The 23,410-nt window shown below is 41.7% G+C and overlaps 1 protein-coding gene across 2 annotated transcripts in view; it reads left to right on the top strand.

Moving 5' to 3' along the window:
• fancm (FA complementation group M) overlaps nucleotides 1–23,410 on the top strand; it is a 133,019-nt gene that overhangs the window by 67,403 nt on the left and 42,206 nt on the right. For both annotated transcript variants that reach the window (XM_086002919.1, XM_086002920.1), the window contains exons 6-12: nucleotides 969–1,101; nucleotides 2,978–3,088; nucleotides 5,471–5,569; nucleotides 7,040–7,230; nucleotides 10,274–10,480; nucleotides 11,407–11,653; nucleotides 20,010–20,164. In XM_086002919.1, the coding sequence (XP_085859045.1) occupies nucleotides 969–1,101; nucleotides 2,978–3,088; nucleotides 5,471–5,569; nucleotides 7,040–7,230; nucleotides 10,274–10,480; nucleotides 11,407–11,653; nucleotides 20,010–20,164 (1,143 nt within the window). The remainder of the gene's footprint in view (nucleotides 1–968; nucleotides 1,102–2,977; nucleotides 3,089–5,470; nucleotides 5,570–7,039; nucleotides 7,231–10,273; nucleotides 10,481–11,406; nucleotides 11,654–20,009; nucleotides 20,165–23,410) is intronic.

The following is a 23,410-nucleotide window of genomic DNA, read 5'->3' on the forward strand; positions in this document are numbered from 1 at the left end:
CGCCGACCCCGACCCCCGACAAATTTCCCAATACCTTCTGAAATCTGAAAAATTCCAAAAACCGAAACTCAGCTGGTCCCAAGGTTTTCGGATAAAGGATAGTCTACCTGTACTACGATCGCAAAATACTTTGATAGAAATAAAAGTAATGTAAAAACATATCGAAATTATTGTATCTTAAGTTATTTTGGCATCTTGTGGCAGTTTGAAAAGTATACTGAGAGAGAAGGAGAGATTTTGCCAAAGTGTTTTCATTCTTGAGCATAGATAGAATGAGTCAAGATTATGCCTTCTGTCTGAGCCTCTTGCCAATTTCCAAAATGATAGACATCTGTTTAATAACTACCAAGGCATACAATCGGCTCAGATAGCTACACTGAATCACATACAAAAGACCTTAAAGCTGCACCAGAGTTGTGAAATTTAATGATGGTTGACCTTGATAAATGGAAACTTCTGATGTTTTGCTGCCATGAAAGGAAAGCAGAATTGATAAGCTTTCAGTTGAAAGCTTCAAGCAAAACCGACTGTCCAAATGACAAATTATATTAAACCATCAAAGGAGGATCTAGGAATGTTGAATGAAATTCAGATTGATATTTGTGACCTGCATGAGGGTGTCATAAAAGTGATCTTAAAAAATTATGATATTGAAGGTTGTCATACGATAAAAAATAAACTTGTATTGAACTTGTAAAGCTGCACACACAGCTGTGGTTTGTTTAAAGAGAAAAAACTGGAAAGAAATGAAGTCCACGGAGACAGAATGTGAAAAAACTTGTAAGATCAAATATGTTGCCTTATCACATGCAACTTAATTTTTTCCCTAAATGAATATTAAAAGCATAACCATATCTAAGCAGAAATTCATGGTGGAATTTACTGGAGACTTTTCTTGGGGAAGGTGGTAACAAGAACCATCAACTTGTCATTCTTCTGACCTAATTTTCTCATTACTTTTCTGTCAGGGAGCGCAACGAGGAATGGTGGAAGGAGATTATGCTCTTTGTATTAGCCTTTATCATGGATATGAACTTCTGTTACAAATGGGAATGCGATCCTTGTATAGCTACCTGGAAGGCATTATGGATGGATCCAAAGGTAAGATCATGGTGAAATGAACAAAAATAAGCTGAACCAAAGGAGCACGATCTTTCTTACTGTCTGCACATGTTGTTTACTTAATAGATGTCCATTTCATTTCATATGCAATAGTGCACATTCTTAGCCTGAATGAAATTGATATCTGTAAATATGAAGTGCTTTTTAAATGGAAGGTGCACAATTGGCAACGAGCAATTTTTACAAGACATTTAGCATTGAAGGGTTCAGCGGTGCAAATATCGGATTCTATATGGTCAGTGTTTGGGTCCCACACTACACGAGTAGATATTCACCAACGCACTTAAAGCTAGAAATTACTGTTGATGATGGTGAATTAATGTTTATCACTTTCTTATGACATTCCTCTGTTTGTGTTATGAATCCAGTAGACTGGTAGACAATGTTGAATAGACTTGTAGCAAAAAACTCTGTTGAATAACTTTAAAAAAAAAAATTAAAAAAAAATTAGATAAATATCGGCCCAGAAATTTGGGTCAGGGGCTTCCCGCGGGTGCAAGCCCCCAACCTGCACTTACCTTGCGCGCCGGCAGTTGAGCTGTAGGGCCCCGTGGAATTCCGATCTGGGGCCTGGCCCAGCTGCCGGCGCGCAGTGCTTGCGTGTCCCAGGGGCGCAGTTAGTTCGATGCGTCCCCTGGGATCACGTGGGCCATGGGCAGCCAATCGGAGGAGGGAAAAGCCCATTCATAAGTCTTGACAGGAAGAGCTGTCAAGACTTATAAATACACCGGCCCCAAAATGGCAGTAAACCTTCAAATAATTTTTTTTTTTTAAATCACATTTTTTAAATAAACTATAAATTACATTAAATAACTATTTTAAACAATAATTTAAATTTTTGAAAAAAATAATTTTATATTTTAACGGGGCTAAAAATAAACTTACCTTGCTTTAAAGTATTTAAAAATAATAAACCTGTGGAAAAAATGTTTTAATTTTAATTAATTGACCACTTACCTTGTAAAAAGCAGGCCTTACGCCTGCTTTTTAAATTTCTAAATTCTAAAGACTTACCCTCACGGAAAAACCTGTTTAAAAAAAAAAAAAAAACACGTAAGTTCAAAGCGCACGCGCAGACTCCCCTGCACACGCGTTGGACCTCTGAACCCCTTCGTTCAGAGGAACGGAAGTGCCAGTTTCCCGCGCATGTGCAGTGCATGCACGAAACCGGCACTTCCATCGGGCTTATGGGTGAGTGCCCAGCGCGTACTCACCCGTGGAGACCCGAATTTCTGGGCCATCATCTGGTCAACAACGGATTGAAGGGTATAGAGAAAATATACACAGAGATAATTAAATATTCCTTGGAACATTGTAGTTTAGGAACTAAAAGAGGTGTTATTCATGAAAAGCAATTGAACAGGATTGAATAGTAATGATGTGGGGATGGATTGATGTTTAGGAATTTTGCTTAACCTTTGAGGGAGCGGGGGAAAGAGAGGTAGGGAACAATTCTTCTCAACTTTTGTATGGTACATTGCATACATTTGGTAGGGTTCATGATGGGGCAGATTGTGCACATTTCTATGAAACCAGCGGGACGATAAGCCAATCCTATCCTCTATGTTCAGTTCATGAAGTCTAGCTGTAAACTTTACTCATTCTTGAGACACGATTAAAAATACTGTAATGTTATGACCAATATGAAATTGAATTTGTTTTCTAGTTTTGTGCTATTACGGCAGCTCTCTTGAACAGAGGTTCTAGATAGAGTACATTTTATAAGTAAAAATATAAGTGAAAAAAATAAGGACTTTTATTCATTGTGTTCATTAAGCACTTCATATGTCTGAAATAACCAGGAAATTTGAAAACTCTTTAGAAAAGGAAACCGTTATTTAATACTTTTGTGCAGGGATGACACGAGCACGAAATGAGCTCAGCAGGAACACTGGTTTCATGGAGATGTATGAGCAGCTGAAAGCCATGTTCTCGAGTGAAAGCAGTCTCTTCAGTTCACAAATAGGTACCTGTAATGTTTTATATCTACTCCTTTTTATATAGTTTGTTAATCTTGCTCTAACTTTTGTCCAGTGTATATCCACTATGTGTTGGAATAATGCACGCGATCAAATGGAGTCTCTTTCAATATATGGAAATGGTGTAACAATAGTCATCAGTGGCATGCACTGGCAGCTACTTTAGGGGAAATCTTAGGATTGTTGCACAAGGGGAAGCAAAGAACGAAAACGCTTGCATTTAGATTGCACCCTTTGCGACCCAAGGTTGACCCAAAGTACTTCACAACTAATGCATAATTTTCGAAGTGTAGTCGCTGTTATTGTGTCGGCAAATATTACAGCGAATTTGCACATAGCAAGCTCCCAAAAACAGCAAATTAGATGAATGACCAATTCACTTGGTATTGGTTCAGGGATAAATGTTAGTGAGGACACCAGGAGAACTCCCTGCTCCTCTTCAAATAATGCCATGGGATCTTGTATGCTCACCTGAACACCTGACTTGGCTTAACAGCCATCCAAAATACGGCACGTTCATCACTGAAGTACTCCCTCATTACAGCACTGAAGTGTCAGCCTAGATTATGTGTTCTAGTAATTGGAGTGGGGCTTAAATCTACAACCGTCTGACTTGAGTTGATGGTGTGCGGACACCTGACTAAACAGAATGTGGAATATAGAAATATCAGTAGACATCAGCATAAAAATCCAGGGCTATTCTAGCATCTGGGTAAGATCAACCTGAAGTAGGGATCATTTGAAGTGCTTTTTTAAGAAGTTTGTTCAGTCTCATTATTCCACTTTATCTCTTTATAAAAAATTAAAAAAAATAATAATAATGTTAAGTTATATGGAAGCTCTGGTTAAACCCCATCTGGAGTACTGTGTTCGGTTCTGGGCATCGCACATCAGGAAGGATATATTGGCCTTGGAGATGGTGCAATGCAGATTCACCAGAATGATACCAGGGCTAAAAGAGTTAAATTATGCAGACAGGTTTCATAGACTAGTAGACGATTAAGGGGTGATCTAATTGAGGTGTTTAAAATGATTAATGGATTTGATGGGGTAGACAGAGAGAAACTGTTTCCTCTGGTGGGGGAGTCCAGAACAAGGGGGCATAACCTTAAAATTTGAGCTAGGTAGTTCAGAGGTGATGTCAGGAAGCACCTCTTCACAGAAAGGGTAGTGGAAATCTGGAACTCTCTTTTCTCCCCCCCCCCCCCCCCCCCCCCCCCCCCAAAAAAAAAGCTGTTGCGGCTAGGTCAATTGAAAATTTCAAAACACAGATTGATGGATTTTGTTAGGCAAGGCTATTAAGAGTTACAGAACCAAGGCAGGTAAATGGAGTTAAGGTACAGACCAGCCATGATCTAATTGAATGGCGGAACAGGCTCGAGGGGCTGATTGGCCTCCTCCTGTTCCTATGTCCACCACATGTTACATTTTTTTGTCTAGGAATGTACACTGTAAAGGAGCTGGAAATGGTAAGGACTGCAAAGCAATGACCCTGGATAGATTGGCTGCTTATGAAACTGGGATTGTTCTTTTGTACACGTTAATTTGATTGGTGTTGCAGTTTGTAACCATTGAGTTTTGAAGATGATGAGGATCAGATTTGCCAGAAAATTTTAAATGTTCAGCGTATAAAATGTGATGTCCAGCAAAGTTAAAACATGTATTTGCCTTTGTGATACCTGCATTCATCATGCCCGGACTGTCTGGAGATGAGAAACTTGTGCACAGGTAGAAAGAACAAATCCAGCATGTCATGGACTGACCTTACAGAGCTCCTAGAAAAATTGGCAGAGTTTCTAGAACCATATGTTTGCTCTATATTTACAGGCACTGTGACATATTAGAGCAGTGTTTTTTTCCATAAACTCTAGGTGGTATATTTGGCAGCCTACTTGGATAACTTTGTTCCAGGGACTAGTGGATCTATACATTTATTAGTTGCCTGATTCACTTCTGAAACAATTTGCCGAAGTGGGAATGTAATTCAACACTTAATTCTCAGAAAAGGATGTTTTCAAGTTTGTGGCAAGTCCCAGCTAGAAACACAAGAGTTAACTCACATGGCATAATGCAGCGTATTAGTGGCTTCAGTCTGATCATAATTTGGTTATAATGGAGAATATAATTCATTAAAATGAATTAAATTTAATTTACCTCTTCACATATAGTGTGTTTTATAGAATATATAATGAGGAACAGTAGAATATATCAGCATTTCCATTCATAAGGAATACCTTCTTTAGACATATTCTGTCAGACACTGGAGGTTTTCTTCATTTGTGACATAATCTAGTTATTCCACGATTCTTTATTGTGAAGCTTTTGTGCCTTTTTATATATTGCAGCCTTCATAAAATGGTTTATTTCAGGGTCTGAAAACAGAAAACAATTCATCTACAGTCACCCCAAACTACAAAAGCTTGAAGAAGTTGTAGTGGGCCACTTCCAGTCCTGGGCAGAATCTGGAGGTAATGTGCATGTGGGTACTGGTTTGTGAAGTAAAGCTAAGAACCTCTGTATAACCTTTTCTCAATTTTCACATTAAAATAATATTTTCATTTTAAAAGGCTTCTAACAGCACGGTGGCATAGTGGTTAGCACTGTTGCCTCAGCGCCAGGGACCCGGGTTCGAATCGGCCTCGGGCGACTGTCTGTGTGGAGTTTGCACATTCTCCCCGTGTTTGCGTGGGTTTACTCCGGGTGCTCCGGTTTCCTCCCACAGTCCAAAGATGTGCGGGTTAGGTTGATTGGCTATGATAAATTGACCCTTAGTGTTAGGGGGATTAAATGCGTGGGGTTACGGGGATCGGGTGGGATATGTGTCGGTGCAGGCTCGATGGGCCGAAATGGCCTCTATCTGCACTGTGTGGTTTCTGTGATTTCTCTGTGATAAACTGTACAGTTGAAATATCCAGCAAATTAATATTACCTTTTCTAGAGCAATCTCATCATTTTTAATCATTGCTTGGTGCTGCAATGTAGTTAGGTACGCAAGCATACATTGTACTTTGTTTAGAAGTAGAATTCAAAAGTACTGATGGTGGACGTTGATCACGTTTGTTTATTATTTATTCTTGGGATTTGGGTGATGCTGGCAAGGTTGCATTTATTGCCTATCGCTAGTTGCCTTGAGCAAGTGGTGATGGGCCTTCTTGAACCACTGCAGTCCTTTTCGTGATATTGCTCTCATGATGGTATTAGGTAGGGAATTCCAAGAATTTTGACCTAGCGACAATGAAGGAATGGTGCTAGAAGTCCAAGTTAGGATAGTGAGTTACTTGGATGGGGGTGGCAATCAAGCAAACTACTTTGACCCAGATGGTGGTGAACTTAGAGTGTTGTTGTGGCTGCACCCATCCAAGTGACTGATAAGTATTCCCTCAAACTCCTGACTTGAGCCGTGTAGAAGGTGGAGAGGCATTGAGGGGGTCAGGTGCTGTAATAGTATACTTGCAGAAATTCAATTCATTTCATATATATAGTCTTTGCATTCTGGGCAACTTATTTTATGGTGCTGTATAAATGTAGTACATGCTTTCATTGTAGGCAATAGTCTTGTAAATTAGTTACAATGTGTATTTTAATACCGTGTTGACTAACGAGGCTCAAAGGGTATTAATTGGTAAAAATATTAAGTGGAGGGGTGATTTTCCACCCCCCCCCCCCCCCCCCCCCATCCCCCCATTGTGTGTTCCTGACATGGAGCATCGATCGCAGGGAGCGCTGGTGAGGAAATCGGCCCTTGCAGTCCCTGATTTTTGTTTCCATTAATTCAAATTCAAATGGACAAAAAAATTGAGCTGTGGGCCTGCAATTTTCCATTCCGTATTCCCTATGCGTTCCAGGTGTGGCCAATCGGAATCAGCCCTATGATTCCTTGTAATGCTTCTTCATTGGCTGTTAAGCTAATTATGCACAACTTTTTGATTTCTTTTCAGGTCCAAATACTTCTGGAGAAAAAGTTGATGGGGTAAATACTCGTGTTATGATCTTCTCCTCATTCCGGGACAGTGTTCAGGAGATTGCGGAGATGCTCAGCAAACATCAGCCTCTTGTGCGAGTCATGACATTTGTCGGGCACTCTTCAGGAAAGAACACAAAGGGGTTTACACAGAAGGAACAGCTTGAGGTAACCTGGATGCATGAATCAAAAAGTCTTCCAAGAAAATTGTATAGTGATGTAAATAATCACCTAATGTAAAACTGTCAGTGTAGCAATAATGTGGATAAGAATGATAGAGAAATTAGGGTATATAAAGACACTGTTGTGATAAGAGGTGACTTCAATCAAGCCTACATAAATGGGGAAGTTATGCAACAGAATCAGAACTAGCTTTTTGATCCAAAGTTTTAAGAATCCCACTAATGGTAACCGTCACCTAGACTGGTTTCTTACAAGTGGCCAGGATGAGTTCCATAATGGAACTTTGAGACCAGTGAACACAATGTTATTCCATTTAAAATTATCTGGCAATTCAGGTCAAAAAAGTTATTTTATTAAGGCAAACTTCACAAAATTGAACAGAGACCTAAATTAAATTAACTGAGAAATACTGCTGAAAGATAGCTCCAACAAACAAAAATTAAACCCTTTTAAAACAATAATGTTGCGTATGCAGGAGAAGAATATACTCAAGAAAATGTATTAAATAAACCTTCTCAAATAGATTACTAGATCAATTCTAGTGGCAATAAAAAAAAACTATAAGCATACAGGGATCAAAGAGGAATGTAATTCGGAGGAGTATGAAAATTCAAACAGGTTAAAAGGAACATTAAAAGTTCAGAGGACCCGAGAAAGAAAGACTTGCATTTATATAGCGCCTTTCACGACCACTGGACGTCTCGAAGTGCTTTACAGCCAATTAAATACTGTTTGAAGTGGAGTCACTGTTGTAATGTGGGCAACGCGGCAGTCAATTTGCGCAAAGCAAGGTCCCACAAACCGCAATGTGATAATGACCAATAACCTGTTTTTGTTATGGGATAACCGGAGATGAGGACAGTTGAAGTTAAACGTGGACTCCCTAATAGCTCAACAAGTTTATTCAGTGCATTAGCTGATCTTGGTTGGAGCGTTGGTAGGGGCATTTAAATTAGCCACTCTGCTCTTGGATTTTAGAATCATAGAAGGCCATTTGGCCCGTCACACCTATGTCAGCTCTGAGCTTTCCATTTGCTCATCTAAATTTTTGTTTTTCAAATATTTTTCCACCTCACTTTTTTTAAAGCTTATTATGGATTCTGCCTCTACCACTGTTTCTTGCAGGGCATTCCAGGTCCCAACAGCTCTGTGGTTAAAAAATATTCTCCTAACCTCTCCCTTTGTTCTTATAATCATAAAATTATGGTCTCCCATTACCAATTCACTGAATGGTGAAATAGTTTTCCCTCATTTACCTTGTGTTGGAGCTTGAGGTCATCTGATCCATAGGCACTCGCCTTTTTTGTTGGACTTATCTCCACGTACCTATCCTACTCTTTCCTCTCCACCCCCACCTCCTGCGAGACCCATAGCCAATTCAGAAATCCTGTATTTAAAAAAAAAAAAAAAAAAAAAAAAAAAATTCTACTCTGACCATTCCAAGGCAATCAAGCAAGCACCAAGAGGCTCCAAATTCATTACTTATTACTTCAGTTTAAATGGGTGGCCCTGGTTCCACCTGGCCTCATCACCTCAAACAATCAATTTGTTTGTACGTTATTGATACCCTTTATAATATTAAATACCTGAATCCGGTCCTTTCTAAGTCTACGCCTCGCCAGAAAATGCAAGGCACAAAGTCTATCTTCATAGTTCAATGTACTTAGATTGGGAATCATCTTGTTGCCCTTCTCTGTACCTTTTGATAGGGGGCCTAAATTGTATACAGTAGTCCAGATGAGGTGCCTCAAAAGCTTTGTATAACCCTATTATCATGGCCCTAGTTTGGTACTGAACAAACTGGGCAATACAGACCAGGCCCTTGTTCATTGGTTGTAGTCTTGTCTGCCATTAGAAGTGTGACAGCGCCGCCACTGGTGGAGGAATGTAATTGCTGTATGACAAGTTTACGTAGGCAGTTTCCATTATAAAAGTAGACAGGAATTTATAATGGAAGTAGAAAATATGACTTTAAAATGGAAACTGAATTATGCCTACACACCCTTGCCCAATTAACCCCCCACCCTCTAAACCTGCTTCACCTGAAGACTGCCAGTGTTCAGTGCCACAGGAGACCGACTAGTATTTTTTAATTACTAGTGCCAGTTTTCTTTTAATGTTATGATGATTCCAGATGGTGGCAATTTTGGTTTCATTTGAATTTATTCATAAATTGTTGTAAAATATTTAGCATAATTGCACAAAAAGATTTGGAGGTGCACTTGCATCATAAATGTCTTGCTGACAAGTCAGAAAATATCCATACACAATCAGTAACTGAAATCAAAATATTGTTTGGTAAAAATGAAAATTATCTGCACATTTATAGTTTGGTGTATTTCTTGCAAACATCGCACCACCACATCTACGCTGCGAATATGCAGTCTCCAGAGAATGCAACTACTACAACAGCAAAGACAGGCCGACTTGACTAAGCTGCCACCAACCTGTCTCAAATCTAGAAGGCCATTTTAGACAGTCAGCGGTCTCCCCTTGGCCTTGATGACCAATGGCAGAATACTTGGAAGAACCGCTACTTACTAAATGGGACTCCTTAATAGAGGACCCCACAGTACAACCTGAAGGATTAAACCTTCCTCGCAAACAGTGGACAACCATCAACTGCCTCAGAACCGGTCATGGTAGATGCTGCCACCTTCTCCATAGATGGAAGATTTAAAGCATCTCCATCATGCGACTGCAGAGCTCCTATCGGACCCTGGGCTACATCATCGAACACTGCCCTCAGAGAAAATTCGCAGGCAGTCTACAAGATATCCACACTGTTGCACTGGAAGTTTTGGCCTGGATATCTGACTTGGATATTGATATTTAATTTGTTTTTTGCTACTACCATATGAAAGAAGAAGGTGGTGTATTTCTGGTCAGGGTCAAAGTGGGATTTTAGGAAAAGTTAGTTTGTTGCTGCCTAGTTTTGGGAAGACAAAGAACATCTTGACACTTTTTTGTAATGATATACAACATTGCTTTAATACTTCCTTATTTCCACTTTTTTTCCTAATGTCAGGTTATGAAGCGCTTTCGTGAAGGAGGTTATAACGCATTGGTTTCTACATGTGTTGGTGAAGAAGGATTAGACATTGGTGAAGTTGACCTCATTATTTGCTTTGATGCTCAAAAGAGCCCCATTCGCCTCGTACAAAGAATGGGTCGAACTGGCCGGAAGCGTCAGGGCAGGATTGTGGTCCTCCTTGCAGAGGGACGAGAAGAAAGGGTGAGTCTAAAGAGCTACTTTCACATGATTGGCAAAAAAAGTTAATGCTGTAATTTTGTGTGTGGTTATTGCAATAATTTTGTTTTTTATGTGCATTGTATTAGAATCAACCTTTGGGACTATGGTGCGTTTTGTCAAATCAGTTTAGTTTACATTAATGATCCATTCAACTCTTAACACTTTTCTGTCTTTAACCAGTTCAGCATTTAATTGCCTATCCAGTGCATGTGATCTGTCTCTCAAAATGTCTAGGGAAAGGGCAGCAAGAAAGTGGAATTCACAAGTAGGGGAGCTTAGTGCAGTAAAGATTTTATAAGAAAATATATCTTGAGATGTAGAGGTACATTTATGTAGGGCTGTTATTTTGTGTGCATACTCACCAGTGATTAGCTAGGAGACGCATTACAAGATGAGATGTGCAAATAGGAGAAAAGAAGAAACTAGTTTGATCTTGAGAATAAGCCTAGTTTACTTTTGCTTATTAGACTATATCTATTAGAATGGATTGAACTGGCAAACCTTTCTAAAGTAATGTTGTCCATTGTTATAGTAGATTTGTTTTTACTGAATTCCTAACTGACCTATGTGGTCGGCAGAAAGATTTACCATAACTATATAAATTAATTGTTGGCGGGAAGGGGTGCAGCGGGATTCTGATCTAGAATAGGACACCCTGTCTACTGGAAAAACACTTCAAACGTTTTCTACAGATAGTTGCAGCTTTGAAAAAAGGACCTGATTTTGGTGAGTGTATATTTGCATGATGGTATGTAGCACACTGCCCTGAGTGGAAACAGAGAATTAGAGAAACAGTTGCAGGAAGAGAAACTTTTTTTTGTGCAATACCATGGGAGATCAAATAGTGATGCTTAATTATTTATTTGTAAAACTATTTTCAGTTAATAGACATTTATTTCTATTTGTAGACCTACAACCAAAGTCAGTGTTCCAAGCGGAGCATTTACAAAACCATTCTAGGAAATGGCAACAAGTCCTTTCACCTTTACCCTAATAGTCCACGCATGGTTCCTAATGGTCTGAATCCAGTTGCACACAAGATGTACATAACTACTGGAGAGTATGAATCGAGCAATGTATCAAGGCACTCCTCAAAACAAGGAAGAAAGTCGAGTATTGTACTCCCAGAGTCTTTCATGTACCGCAGAAGCCCAGGTATGATGGAAGGTTAGGTGGTCCTTTCTGCATTTTGTTTGTGAATAGATTAACAAATCCTGAAGTAAAACAATGAGGTTTAACTTCTGATTTTTCTTTTATGTTCTCAAAAAAGTTCTGCATATATTTTAGGAAGCTATTGTACACTATGATTGCATGGCTCTTGAGTGATACATCCAAGTTAAGGTCTTTAAGATTTATTTTGCAAATAGATTTAATTTTCTTGATGGTAATATTTTGAACAGTTTAAAGTTGATTTTGCTGATATTTAACTGACCTTTCAGCACCAAAATTAATTCATTCAAGGGGTATAGAATGCAGCATGTTAATGCAAGAATATAGTGTGCAATAACACCCCGAAAAACTTTATATATCACTTCTGCATGTATTGTCACTGCAATTAAACAATCTGGTAGCTTCCTGAAGCATGCAGTTTGACAAAGTGCTCCAGAATCCAGCAATTCTGGTTGTTGGTATTCTTGAGCTTTACGTACTTTTTTCCACTCTTCCCTTTCCCCCCTCTCGGCCTCTCTTCAGCCTCTGTGGCTCTTTTTGATGCAGCACAGCCATCCAGTGTTCCCATCTTATATCAATGTTAATAGTTTTCAAGTTCCTCTTTAAGCTTGAGCCTAGGTTGGCACTGCGGCCTTGAAGCATCTCAAGCTCTCCATACCCGATCTGGCCTATATGGACTCCAGTCCCACACCAACAAGATTGACTCCACACGGACTGCAGCGGTTCAAGAAGGCAGCTCACCGCCACCACCTTGAGGGCAACTAGGGATGGGCAATTGATGCTCAAAGCCCACATCCTGTGAATGAATGAATAAAATACAAAAGATCCTTTTGGAAAACTCCCATCCGATATGCATGCACGGTAGTCTAAATAGGCTGCGCACCCAAAAAAAATTACGGGGAACATTGGTGGGCAACTTTCTTCTGTAGTGGTTTGATAAACTGAGTGGCTTGCTAGGCAACTTCAGAGGGTAGTTCAGAGTCAACCAAGTTGGTGTGGGAGTGGAGTCACTTATAGGCCAGATCGGGTAAGCTTGGCAGCTTTCTTTTCTTAAAGGACATTAGTGAATCAGTGTGGGTTTTTATAACCATCTGAAAGCTTCATGGTCACTTTTACTGATACCAGTTTATTTTTTCTATTTCCAGTTTAAAAAGAAAACTGAATTCAAATTCTCAAACTGCTATGGTCAGATTTGAACTTGCGTTCTCTGGATTATTAGTCTAGGCCTCTGGATAACTATAAGCCAGTGTTAAAGAAAAATTATTGGACTTGACCGAGAGTCCGCAGCGGCCCTAATGAGCAAACAGCCCTGTTTCGGGGTTGGACTGCTTGGCACAATTTTGGGATGGCCCTAAAAATCCAGGTTGTTGCTATACTTAGAATTTACAGCACAGCAACAGGCCTGTCGCCCCAACCGGTGTACGCCAGTGTTTATGCATCGTACGAGCCTCCTCCCTCCCTCCCTTCTTCATCAAATCCTATCCGTATATCCTTCTATTCTATTTTTTTTTATGCCTTTCTTCCCTTCTCCCTCGTACTCATCTAGCTTTCTGTTAAATTCGTCTGCTATTTGCATCAACTACTCCATATGGTAGCGAGTTCCACATTCAAACCACTCTGGGTAAAGAAGTTCTTCCTGAATTCCTTATTGGATTTATTAGTGACTATTTTATATTTATGATGACTCCTAGTTTTGGACACCCACAAGTGGAAACGTCTTGTCTATGTCTATCCTATCAAACCCCTTCATAATTTTAAAGACTTCTATTAGGTCACCCCTCAGCCTTCTCTTTTCTAGAGATATGAGCCCCAGCCTTTCAGTTTTTCCTGATGGTTATAACCTCTCAGTTCTGGTATCATCCTTGTAAATGCTTGAGCTATATATGAAGGACAGAATTGGAGGTGACAACACAGGCAGAAGTGATGTCAAGTTTTGACCCTGGTGTTTTTTTACAGACTTTTTGTTAAGGTGTTGTCATAGTACTTCTTTATTTGACATAATAAACATGGAGGTTTGCTTTGACTTGATCATGGATTTCTCCATGTTGTAGAAAGCTGATTGCACGGAGCAGGCTGACCTCACCATCATGCACTTCAGTGATGTCTGTATAGTTTAGAACTGTACAGAAGGTTAACTATCAGTTAATTGTTGAACAGAATTAGCAGGGCATCAAGTCTGTAGTCTGGTAGTTTTTCTTTTGCTCTTTTTCATCTTTCTCTTTCCCTTTCCCCTTCCCCTCTCCTTCACACATGCAAATAAAAAACATCCAGATTAGGAACTTTGTGTGAAAGTGAATCGCTATATGGAAGAGGGAAAACTGAAAATAAAGGATTATTGTGGGGTGTGTGTTTGTGTTTGTCTGCTAACTCTAACTTTACTCATGACTTCATTCAGTTCATTCATTGGAACATTCTTTCCTCTCCATTGAAATGCCTACAAGCTTATTCTTTGTAACATGAATCTGGTTTTCTTACAATTTTCCTTGCTACAATAAACATGTTGAACTGTCCTTGGTCTGTTCTTGTACAGTAGATGGAGGCTTTCAGCTCAGTAATTGGGTACAAAAATCTATTTGGTATTTTTTGTGCTTATTCTTTCACTTAAGGGCAGCTTGGCTCTGTTCATAAAGGGACAAACAACTTAAATATTTTCTTGTCGACAAAAAAAAAATGATTTCGCAAGTTAGAATTTGCGTGAAATACCGCATTAGTTGCTTGGGAAACAAAATACAGTTCAAAGAAGATCATGCTATCTTTCTAGAATTCGGTATTCTAAGCTCAACCAAAGAATGTGATGTGTCATTGCCAGAATATCCTAAGGATTTTAGGGTTGTACCTGTCTCCTCCAAGATGTTGCTGGAAGCGTTCAGCAGGTCATGCGGCATCAGTAGAGAGGCTGTTTTGAAGACTGGAAACATTAACTGGTCTGTTCTCGCCATAGATGCTGCCTGACTTGCTGAGTGCTTCCAGAATTTCTGTGTTTATTTTAGACTTCCAGCATCTGCAGTGTTTTTACTTTTTGTCCTCCAAGATACAGGAAACTTTGTGCTATCCAGCACTGACGGGACCGAGCTGTTGCCGTCCCATCAAAACTGCCAGACAAACCAGCGCTAATGTTGAAACATACGGAGATTTTGAGCTCCGTATCTGGCAACAAACCCTGTTGCTTAGCAACAACTTCTAAACAGTCGGCCATACCTTGCAAGCGTCTCTGTAGCTTAGCAACAGCTTCAGCGAGACCTTGCAGAGCCTGACTGGTGGAAAAAAAGCAACGAATAGCAAAAAAACCTAACGAAACGGCTCCTGATTTTTGCCGGTGGCTCGAGCATTCCGGACAGTTAACCTCTGGATAAACCAAAGTTTCCTGTATTAGTAGTCATCAGGTACTTTGATACCCACAATGGGAATTTGAACTGAACTAGTGCAGCTCGTTGCTTTTATTGACCTTGGTGTCATACTTGACCCTGAAATGAGCTTCCGACCACATATCCGCAGCATAACTAAAACTGCCTATTTCCACCTCTAACATCGCCCGTCTCCACCCCTGCCTTGGCTCATCTGCTGCTGAAACCCTCATCCATGCCTTTGTTACCTCTAGACTTGACTATTCCAATGCACTCCTGACTGGCCTCCCACGTTCTACCCTACGTAAACTTGAGGCCATCCAAAACTCGGCTCCCCATGTCTTCACCATCACCCCTGTGCTCGGTGACCTACATTGGCTCCTGGCTAAGTAGCTCCTCGATTTCAAAATTCTCATCCTTGTTTTCAAATCCCTCCATGGCCTCGCCCCTCCTAATTTCCTCCATCTCCACAACTAACTATGTTAACTTGTACTTATATAGCACTGTTGTTATGTATTGAATGCTTAAAATATGCTTGGCAATGGTCATATCCACCTCATACTTTCATCCTGGCAATTAAGCTTAGGTGAATGGAGGTTACTTTTTGAGTTTGTTTAATCTGTTGCCTCCAATTAAATAAATTGGATTCTATAGTTTGCAGGGTGTACCTGTGTTGATTGCGGTAAATGAGGATTGCTGATTATCAGGCATAATGCATGAAAGAGAAACTTATATATTTATATAAGTTATCGGGAACGGTAGCATAGTGGTAATGTCACTGGGCTAGTAATCCAGAGGCCTGGACTAATGATCCAGAGACTTGAGTTCAAATCCCACCACGGTAGCTGGGGAATTTATATTCAGTTAATTAAATAAATCTGGAATATAAAGCTAGTATCAGTAATGGTAACCATGAAACTATCGGATTGTCATAAAAACCCATCTGGTTCACTAATGTCCTTTTAAGAAAGGAAATCTGCCGTCCTTACCTGGTCTGGCCTACATGTGACTCCAGACCCACAGCAATGTGGTTGACTCTTAACTGCCCTCTGAAATGGCCTAGCAATCCACTCAGTTGTAACAAACTGCTATGAAAAACAATAAAAAGAATGAAACTGGACGGACCACTCGGCACGGGCTATGGACGCGACAACGGCACACTCAGCCCAGTCGACCCTGCATTGCCCTCCTCACCAACATCTGGGGACTTGTCCCAAAATTGGGAGAGCTGTCCCACAGACTAGTCAAGCAACAGCCTGACATAGTCATACTCAGAATCATACCTTTCAGCCAATGACCCAAACTCCTCCATCACCATCCCTGGATATGTCCTGTCTCACCGGCAGGACAGGCCCACCAGGGGTGGCAGCACAATGGTATACAGTCAGGAAGGAGTGGCCCTGGGAGTCCTCAATATTGACTCTGGACCCCATGGAGTCTCATGGCTTCAGGTCAAGCATGGGCAAGGAAACCTCCTGCCGCCCTCCCTCAGCTGATGAATCAGTACTCCTCCATGTTGAACACCACTTGGAAGAAGCACTGAGAGTAGCAAAGGCACAGAATGTACTCTGGGTGGGGGACTTCAATGTCCATCATCAAGAGTGGCTCGGTAGCAGCACTACTGACTGAGCTGGCCAAGTCCTGAAGGACATAACTGCCAGCCTGGGCCTGCGACAGGTGGTGAGAGAACCAACACGAGGGAAAAACCTACTTGACCTTGTCCTTCCCAATCTACCAGTTGCAGATGCATCTGTCCATGACAGTATTGGTAGCAGTGACCACCGTATAGTCCTTGTGGAGACGAGGTCCTGTCTTCACACTGAGGACACCTCCATCGTGTTGTGTGGCACTACCACCGTGCTAAATGGGACAGATTCAGAACAGATCTAGCAGCTCAAAACTGGGCATTCATGAGATGCTGTGGACCACCATCAGCAGCAGCAGAATTGTATTCCACCACAATCTGTAACCTCATGGCCCGGTATATCCCTCACTCTACCATTACCATCAAGCCAGGGGACCAACCCTGGTTCAACGAGTGTAGAAGAGCATGCCAGGAGCAGCACCAGGCGTACCTAAAAATGAGGTGCCAACCTGGGGATGCTGCAACACAGGACTACATGCATGCTAAAAAGCGGAAGCAGCATGCTATAGACAGGGCTAAGCGATCCCACAATCAACGGATCAGATCAAAGTTCTGCCACATCCAGTCGTGAATGGTGGTGGACCATTAAAACAACTAACGGATGTCGAGGCTCCATGAATATACCCATCCTCAATGATGGTGGAGCTCAGCACGTGAGTGCAAAAGACAAGGCTGAAGCGTTTGCAACCATCTTCAGCCAGAAGTGCCGAGTGGATGATCCATATCGGCCTCCTCCTGAGGTCCCCACCATCACAGAAGACAGTCTTCAGCCAATTTGATTCACTCCACGTGATATCAAGAAACGGCTGCGCGCACTGGATACAGCAAAGGCTGTGGGCCCCGACAACTTGTGCTCCAGAACTAGCTGCGCCTCTAGCCAAGCTGTTCCAGTACAGCTACAACACTGGCATCTATCCGACAATGTGGAAAACTGCCCAGGTATGTCCTGTCCACAAATAGCAGGACAAATCCAACCCTGCCAATTAACGCCCTAACAGTCTACTTTCAATCATCAGCAAAGTGATGGAAGGTGTCGTTGAAAGTGCTATCAAGCGGCAGTTACTCACCAATAACCTGCTCACTGATGCTTAGTTTGGGTTCAGCCAAGACCATGTGGCTCCTGACCTCATTACAGCCTTGGTCCAAACATGGACAAAGGAGCTGAATTCCAGAGTGACTGCCCTTGACATCAAGGTAGCTTTTGACCGAGTGTGGCATCAAGGAGCCCTAGTAAAACTGAAGTCAATGGGAATCAGGGCGGGGGGGGGAATGCTCCACTAGCTGGAGTCATACCTAGCATAAAGGAAGATGGTTGTGGTAGTTGAAGATCAATCATCACAGCCCCAGGACATCGCTGCAGGAGTTCCTCAGGGCAGTGTCCTAGGCCCAGCCATCTTCAGCTGCTTCATCAATGACCTTCCCTCCAACATAAAGGCAGAAATGAGGATGATTGCTGATGACTGCACAGTGATCAGCACCATTCACAACTCCTCAGATAATAAAGCAGTCCATTCCCGCATGCAACAAGACCTGGACGATGTTCAAGCTTGGGCTGGTAAGTGGCAGGTAACATTCACGCCACAGAAGTGCCAGGCAATGACTATCTACAACAAGCGAGAGTCTAACCACCTCCCCTTGACATTCAGTGGCGTTACCATCGCCGAATCCCCCCAACATCAACATCCTGGGGGTCACCATTGACCAGAAACTTAACTGGACCAGCCACATAAATACTGTGGCAACAAGAGCAGGTCAGAGGCTGGGTATTGTGCGGCGAGTGTCTCACCTCCTGACTCCCCAAAGCCTTTCCACTATCTACAAGACACAAGTCAGGAGTGTGATGGAATACTCTCCTCTTGCCTGGATGAGTGCAACTCCAACAACACTCACGAAGCTCAACATCATCCAGGACAAAGCAGCCCGCTTGATTGGCACCCCATCCACCACCTTAAACATTCACTAACTCCACCACTGGCGTACCGTGGCTGCAGTGTGTACCATCTACAAGATGCACTGCAGCAACTCGCCAAGGCTTCTTTGGCAGCACCTCCCAAACCCACGACCTCTTCCACCTAGAAGGACAAGGGCAGCAGGCGCATGGGAACACCACCACCTCCAAGTTCCCCTCCAAGTCACACACCATCCTAACTTAGAAGTATATCGCCGATCCTTCATCGTCGCTGGGTCAAAATCCTGGAATTCCCTCCCTAACCGCACTGTGGGCATACCTTCACCACATGGACTGCAGCGGTTCAAGAAGACGGCACAACACCACCTTCTCAAGGGCAACTAGGGATGGGCAATAAATGCTGGCATTGCCAGCGACGCCCACATCCCATAAACGAATAAAAAAGAAATAGTACCTTACGTCTCCTGAGAAATATCTGAAAGTGCCTTACAGACGATGAATTTCTTCAAAGTGTAGTAACTTATGTATTTAAAAGCGGCATCCATTTTGTAGCCCATAGGATCCCACAACCACTGAGCGAAATGATCTGTTGATCTGTTTTTGGTAGTGGTTGTCAAAGGAGGAAGATTGCCTCGGAGATTAGGAGAATTCCCTTCTCTTTAAATAGTTCCACTGGGTCTTTAACATCCATGTTAGCCATGTCTCCTTCAAAGGACTGAACCTTCACCAACACAGCACTTCCTTAGTATTGCACTGGAGCGTCAGACAGAATCAAGTCCTGGAGTAAGACTTTAACTCCTCAGCTTCTGATTCTGGAGAGAATGCTACCAATTGAGCCAAGCTAACTCACAACTGCCAGTACTACATTTTTAAGTGTTTGTGATGAATTTTTTCAAAGCAAGATGAAATTGGAATTGTGGATCTCCAAGTTGTGGCATGCAAGAACATTACTGTTAATCATGCATCTTTATAGATATCCACAATTCTGTCGATCCAGCAGCATCTCCATTCTAGGTTCTTTTGCTGAGCCCTTTGTCTCTCTCAGTGTAACAGTATTTTGAAGGCTGAATGAATAATGTTATACTAAATGTTTAATGCATTACATTCAAACTGTAGGGGGTGAGAGAAAAGAGGCCAAGGTGACTTCCTTGACACTTTTTCCCCATTACTGCCCTCCTTAAAGGTAGAGCTTACTGGGGATAATCCACTGAGGAAATGAGTGTTCTAGAATATCTTGGCATAGACCATTGGAGGTTTTTTTAAAAAGTACTTTCTGTTCCTTAGTTTCTCTGAAGGTGATGCACTGATTTTAAAAATACATACACATTTGAAATTATCTTAAAACTAATTTTAAAAAAATAAGAAATTTGAAGAAAATATTTAAAAACTGGCCTGTTGAAATCATTTGCTACTGTAAAGGTACATTTTTGCTTTTGTTCTTAGCGATAAAACAGACCAAGTCCAAGGAAGATGGTTTGTTGACTCCAGAAGAATTTGAATTTTGGGATAGAAAATTCCGATTGAAAAATGATGATTTAGGGATACCAAGATTAGTTCCAGTTCCATTTGAGTTTGCAAAGGACGAACCAGAAGCTGTGGTAAGCTACCAAAATTCTTCATTTGTTCATTCAGCCACAGTTTAATAAGTTTGTACCATAGTGCTGATCGTTATAGTCAGATGATCTCAATCTGTTCTGCATAAGGTTTCTTTTTGAAAGGCACACTAAATTCTTCTATTGTCTATATGCACCAACAAAAGTTTCTTTACTTTGTTCATCAGTATTCTCTTAACTAATTTAGTGTAATTTATAGTAGACAGTTCTAGTAATAGCACCATAATCTTTTATTAGTTGATGAAAAGTTTCATTTTCACTTAGTTCCTGATGCTAGTAGCCACGACAATTTTTTCTCTGCAGTTTATCAAGGAGGCCTGCCTTAGCCAGTTGGTCAGTTCTGGTGTTCCCTCAGAGGAGTCCAGCGACAGAGAGTTATTTAAGTGACGTTGTGATCGGGGGGGGGCCAGGGGAAATGGTGAGTTCCTTTTGGATGAACTGAAATGGTCTAGATGACCTTCCTCAACTTTGACTTTCATGTGTAGTGGAACCTTGGATTCTTCAAAGAAGCACAGATCAAGTTTTGAGCCAGCTTGGCTCAGTAGCATTTTTGCCGGAGTCAGAGGGTTTTGGGTTCAAGCCCCGCTATAGAAGTTGATGAAGCGTAGAGAATTGGTGTTCTCCCTTTAGCAAGTTTGTATTGTAATGTTGTCCTTCTTAATCAGGTCATCTTGCCTATTCTTTACTAGGCTGCTTTCTGTGTTCTTGTATATTACCAGGTCAGGAAAATTAATGTGTTGCTCCTGTGACTTTATGGTGTCCTAGGGTTTTGTTTTGTTACCAATCGTTCAGTCAGGATAGAATCCAGGAGCAGGACGCAGATGTGTGGCCCCAACCTTGCATATCCTGGTGCATAGTCTCTAGTTAGTTCTGCTGCTTCTCAAATAGCAAGAACTTGGTGAGGGGTTGGACAGATGACACACTGGTAGTAAGTTACACAAATAAGTGAAGAAGGATGTGGTTCCACCTGCTCTTTATGATGCCATATAAATCTGCCACTAATTCTGTCAAAATCCTCTGGATCCCTGTGCTCATTATTTGTGGGAGGAAATAAAATGTTTGAGGTGGATGCTCCAGGAGTAATGGGTAGTTTCACAAGTGGACTCTGCTTAACCAGCATCTGTCATTTTTGACCTTTATCATTATCCAGAAATATGCCTAATGGGGACTTTCCAGAGCAATCAGTTGTCAAACTTTGCTACAAGAATCAGGAAAGTCGCTTTCAACAAACGCTCATCTGGAAATGGACATTTTTGCAACTTCTGTTTCCTCATGGCCACCACAAAGCACGGTGGCATAGTGGTTAGCACTGTTGCCTCACAGCGCCAGGGACCCGGGTTCAAATCCGGCCTCGGGTGACTGTGTGGAGTTTGCACATTCTCCCCGTGTTTGCGTGGGTTTTCTCCGGGTGCTCCGGTTTCCTCCCACAGTCCAAAAGATGTGCGGATTAGGTTGATTGGCCATGATTAAAATTGACCCTTAGTGTTAGGGGGGATTAAATACGTGGGGTTACGGGGATAGGGCTTGGGTGGGAGGGCTGTCGGTGTAGGGACCGGGTGCTAGGGGTATGGATGATCAGCCATGATCTCGTTGAATGGCGGAGCAGGCTCGAAGGGCCGAATGGCCTACTCCTGCTCCTATCTTCTATGTTTCTATGTTTCTATAAATTGTAGTGTTTGCTGAGGAAGACTTGGTTCTTGGATCTCTAATTACCATCTTGTTAATTCTCTTTGACAGTGCTACTTAAAGCTACTTTCATCTGTGCTAAATATTCTCTTGTGATTAACCTCAATGTCTGTTTTGCTTTCTCTAACCAAACAACTAATGGCATAATTCAGAATGATGCCTTATATAGAAGGATGAATTTTACAAGGCTCCATATTGCTGTTGTGCTTGCACACTGCCAATGATTTTCTGATATGCACTGGCTGCGTGAGAGGCCTCATTGGCAACATGGTGTCTCTCAATATATGGAGAAAGTCACTGACAAATGGTGGTGTTGGTGTAAATTCCTTAAAGGGATATTAGCTGTAAATCATTTTCTTAACTGAAGGATGATGCCAATATTCTATTTGTATGTGAAATTTAGTAGTAATCTAAAATTTAACATATATGCATAGTTTGTTGCACTTAGTTTGAAGACTGTGTACTTCATGCTTTTTCAACAGTTTATCATCAAGCAGGTTCTTCTTTCTGATAATCCTGTGTCTAACCATGGTGCATTATCCCTCTTCAATCTCTCTGCAGCCATTCACATGTTCAACCACACCATCCTCCTCCAACTCGCCTCTATTGGGGCTTTGATTGTTTGATTCCACTCTTACCTATCCGATCATAGCCAGAACATCTCCAACAATGGCTTCTCTACCCATATCCGCACCGTTACCTCTGTAGTTCTCCAAGGATCTACCCTTGGTCTCCACTTCTTTCTCATCTGTATGTTGTAATTTGGCGAAATTATCCGCATATAACATGATGACACCCAGCTCTATCTTAATCTCTCCACTACCTCTGTTGTCAGACTGGTTGTCTGGCAACTAGCCTTGGATGAGTCATCATTTCCTGCAGCTAAATCTTGGAAAGGCTGAAACCATCGTCTTTGTCTCCCTTCAAAAAATTCTATACCTTTGCCATCAATTCCATCCCTCTCCCCGTCCACTGTCTCGTGCTAAAGCAGACTGTTTGCAACCTATTATCGGACCTTGAGCTGACCTTCCAATCTCACATCCTCATAAAGAACGCTATGTACACCTCCGTAACATTGCGCACCTCTGCCTCTATCTCAGCCCATCTGCTGCTGAAACACTCATCCATGCCTTTGTCACGTCCAGACTCCTACTATTCTAACACACTCCTTAAGCTCCAGCTCATCCACAACTCTGATGCTCATATTCTGTCCCACACCAAGTCCCCATCACCCCAATCATCGCATAGCTATATTGGCTCTTATTCCCCCATTAACTTAAATTTAAACAGGAGGATGAGAATTTTAAATTTGTTTGTGGCCATGCCCAACCCTATCGCCATAACCTCCTCGAGCCCTGTAATCTCCCAAACACTCCATAAGAACATAAGAAATAGGAGCAGGAGTAGGCCAATCAGCCCCTCGAGCCTGCTCCGCCATTCAATAAGATCATGGCTGATCTGATCCTAACCGCCAATCTACTATCACTGAACCATCTCCTGAATCTAACAGAATTAGACACACGAAATAGGAGCAGGATCAGGCTA

Source organism: Somniosus microcephalus, chromosome 12 (assembly GCF_052327205.1).
Source record: "Somniosus microcephalus isolate GS21.2 chromosome 12, FLI_Smic_1.0, whole genome shotgun sequence".
Taxonomy (NCBI): Eukaryota; Metazoa; Chordata; class Chondrichthyes; order Squaliformes; family Somniosidae; genus Somniosus; species Somniosus microcephalus.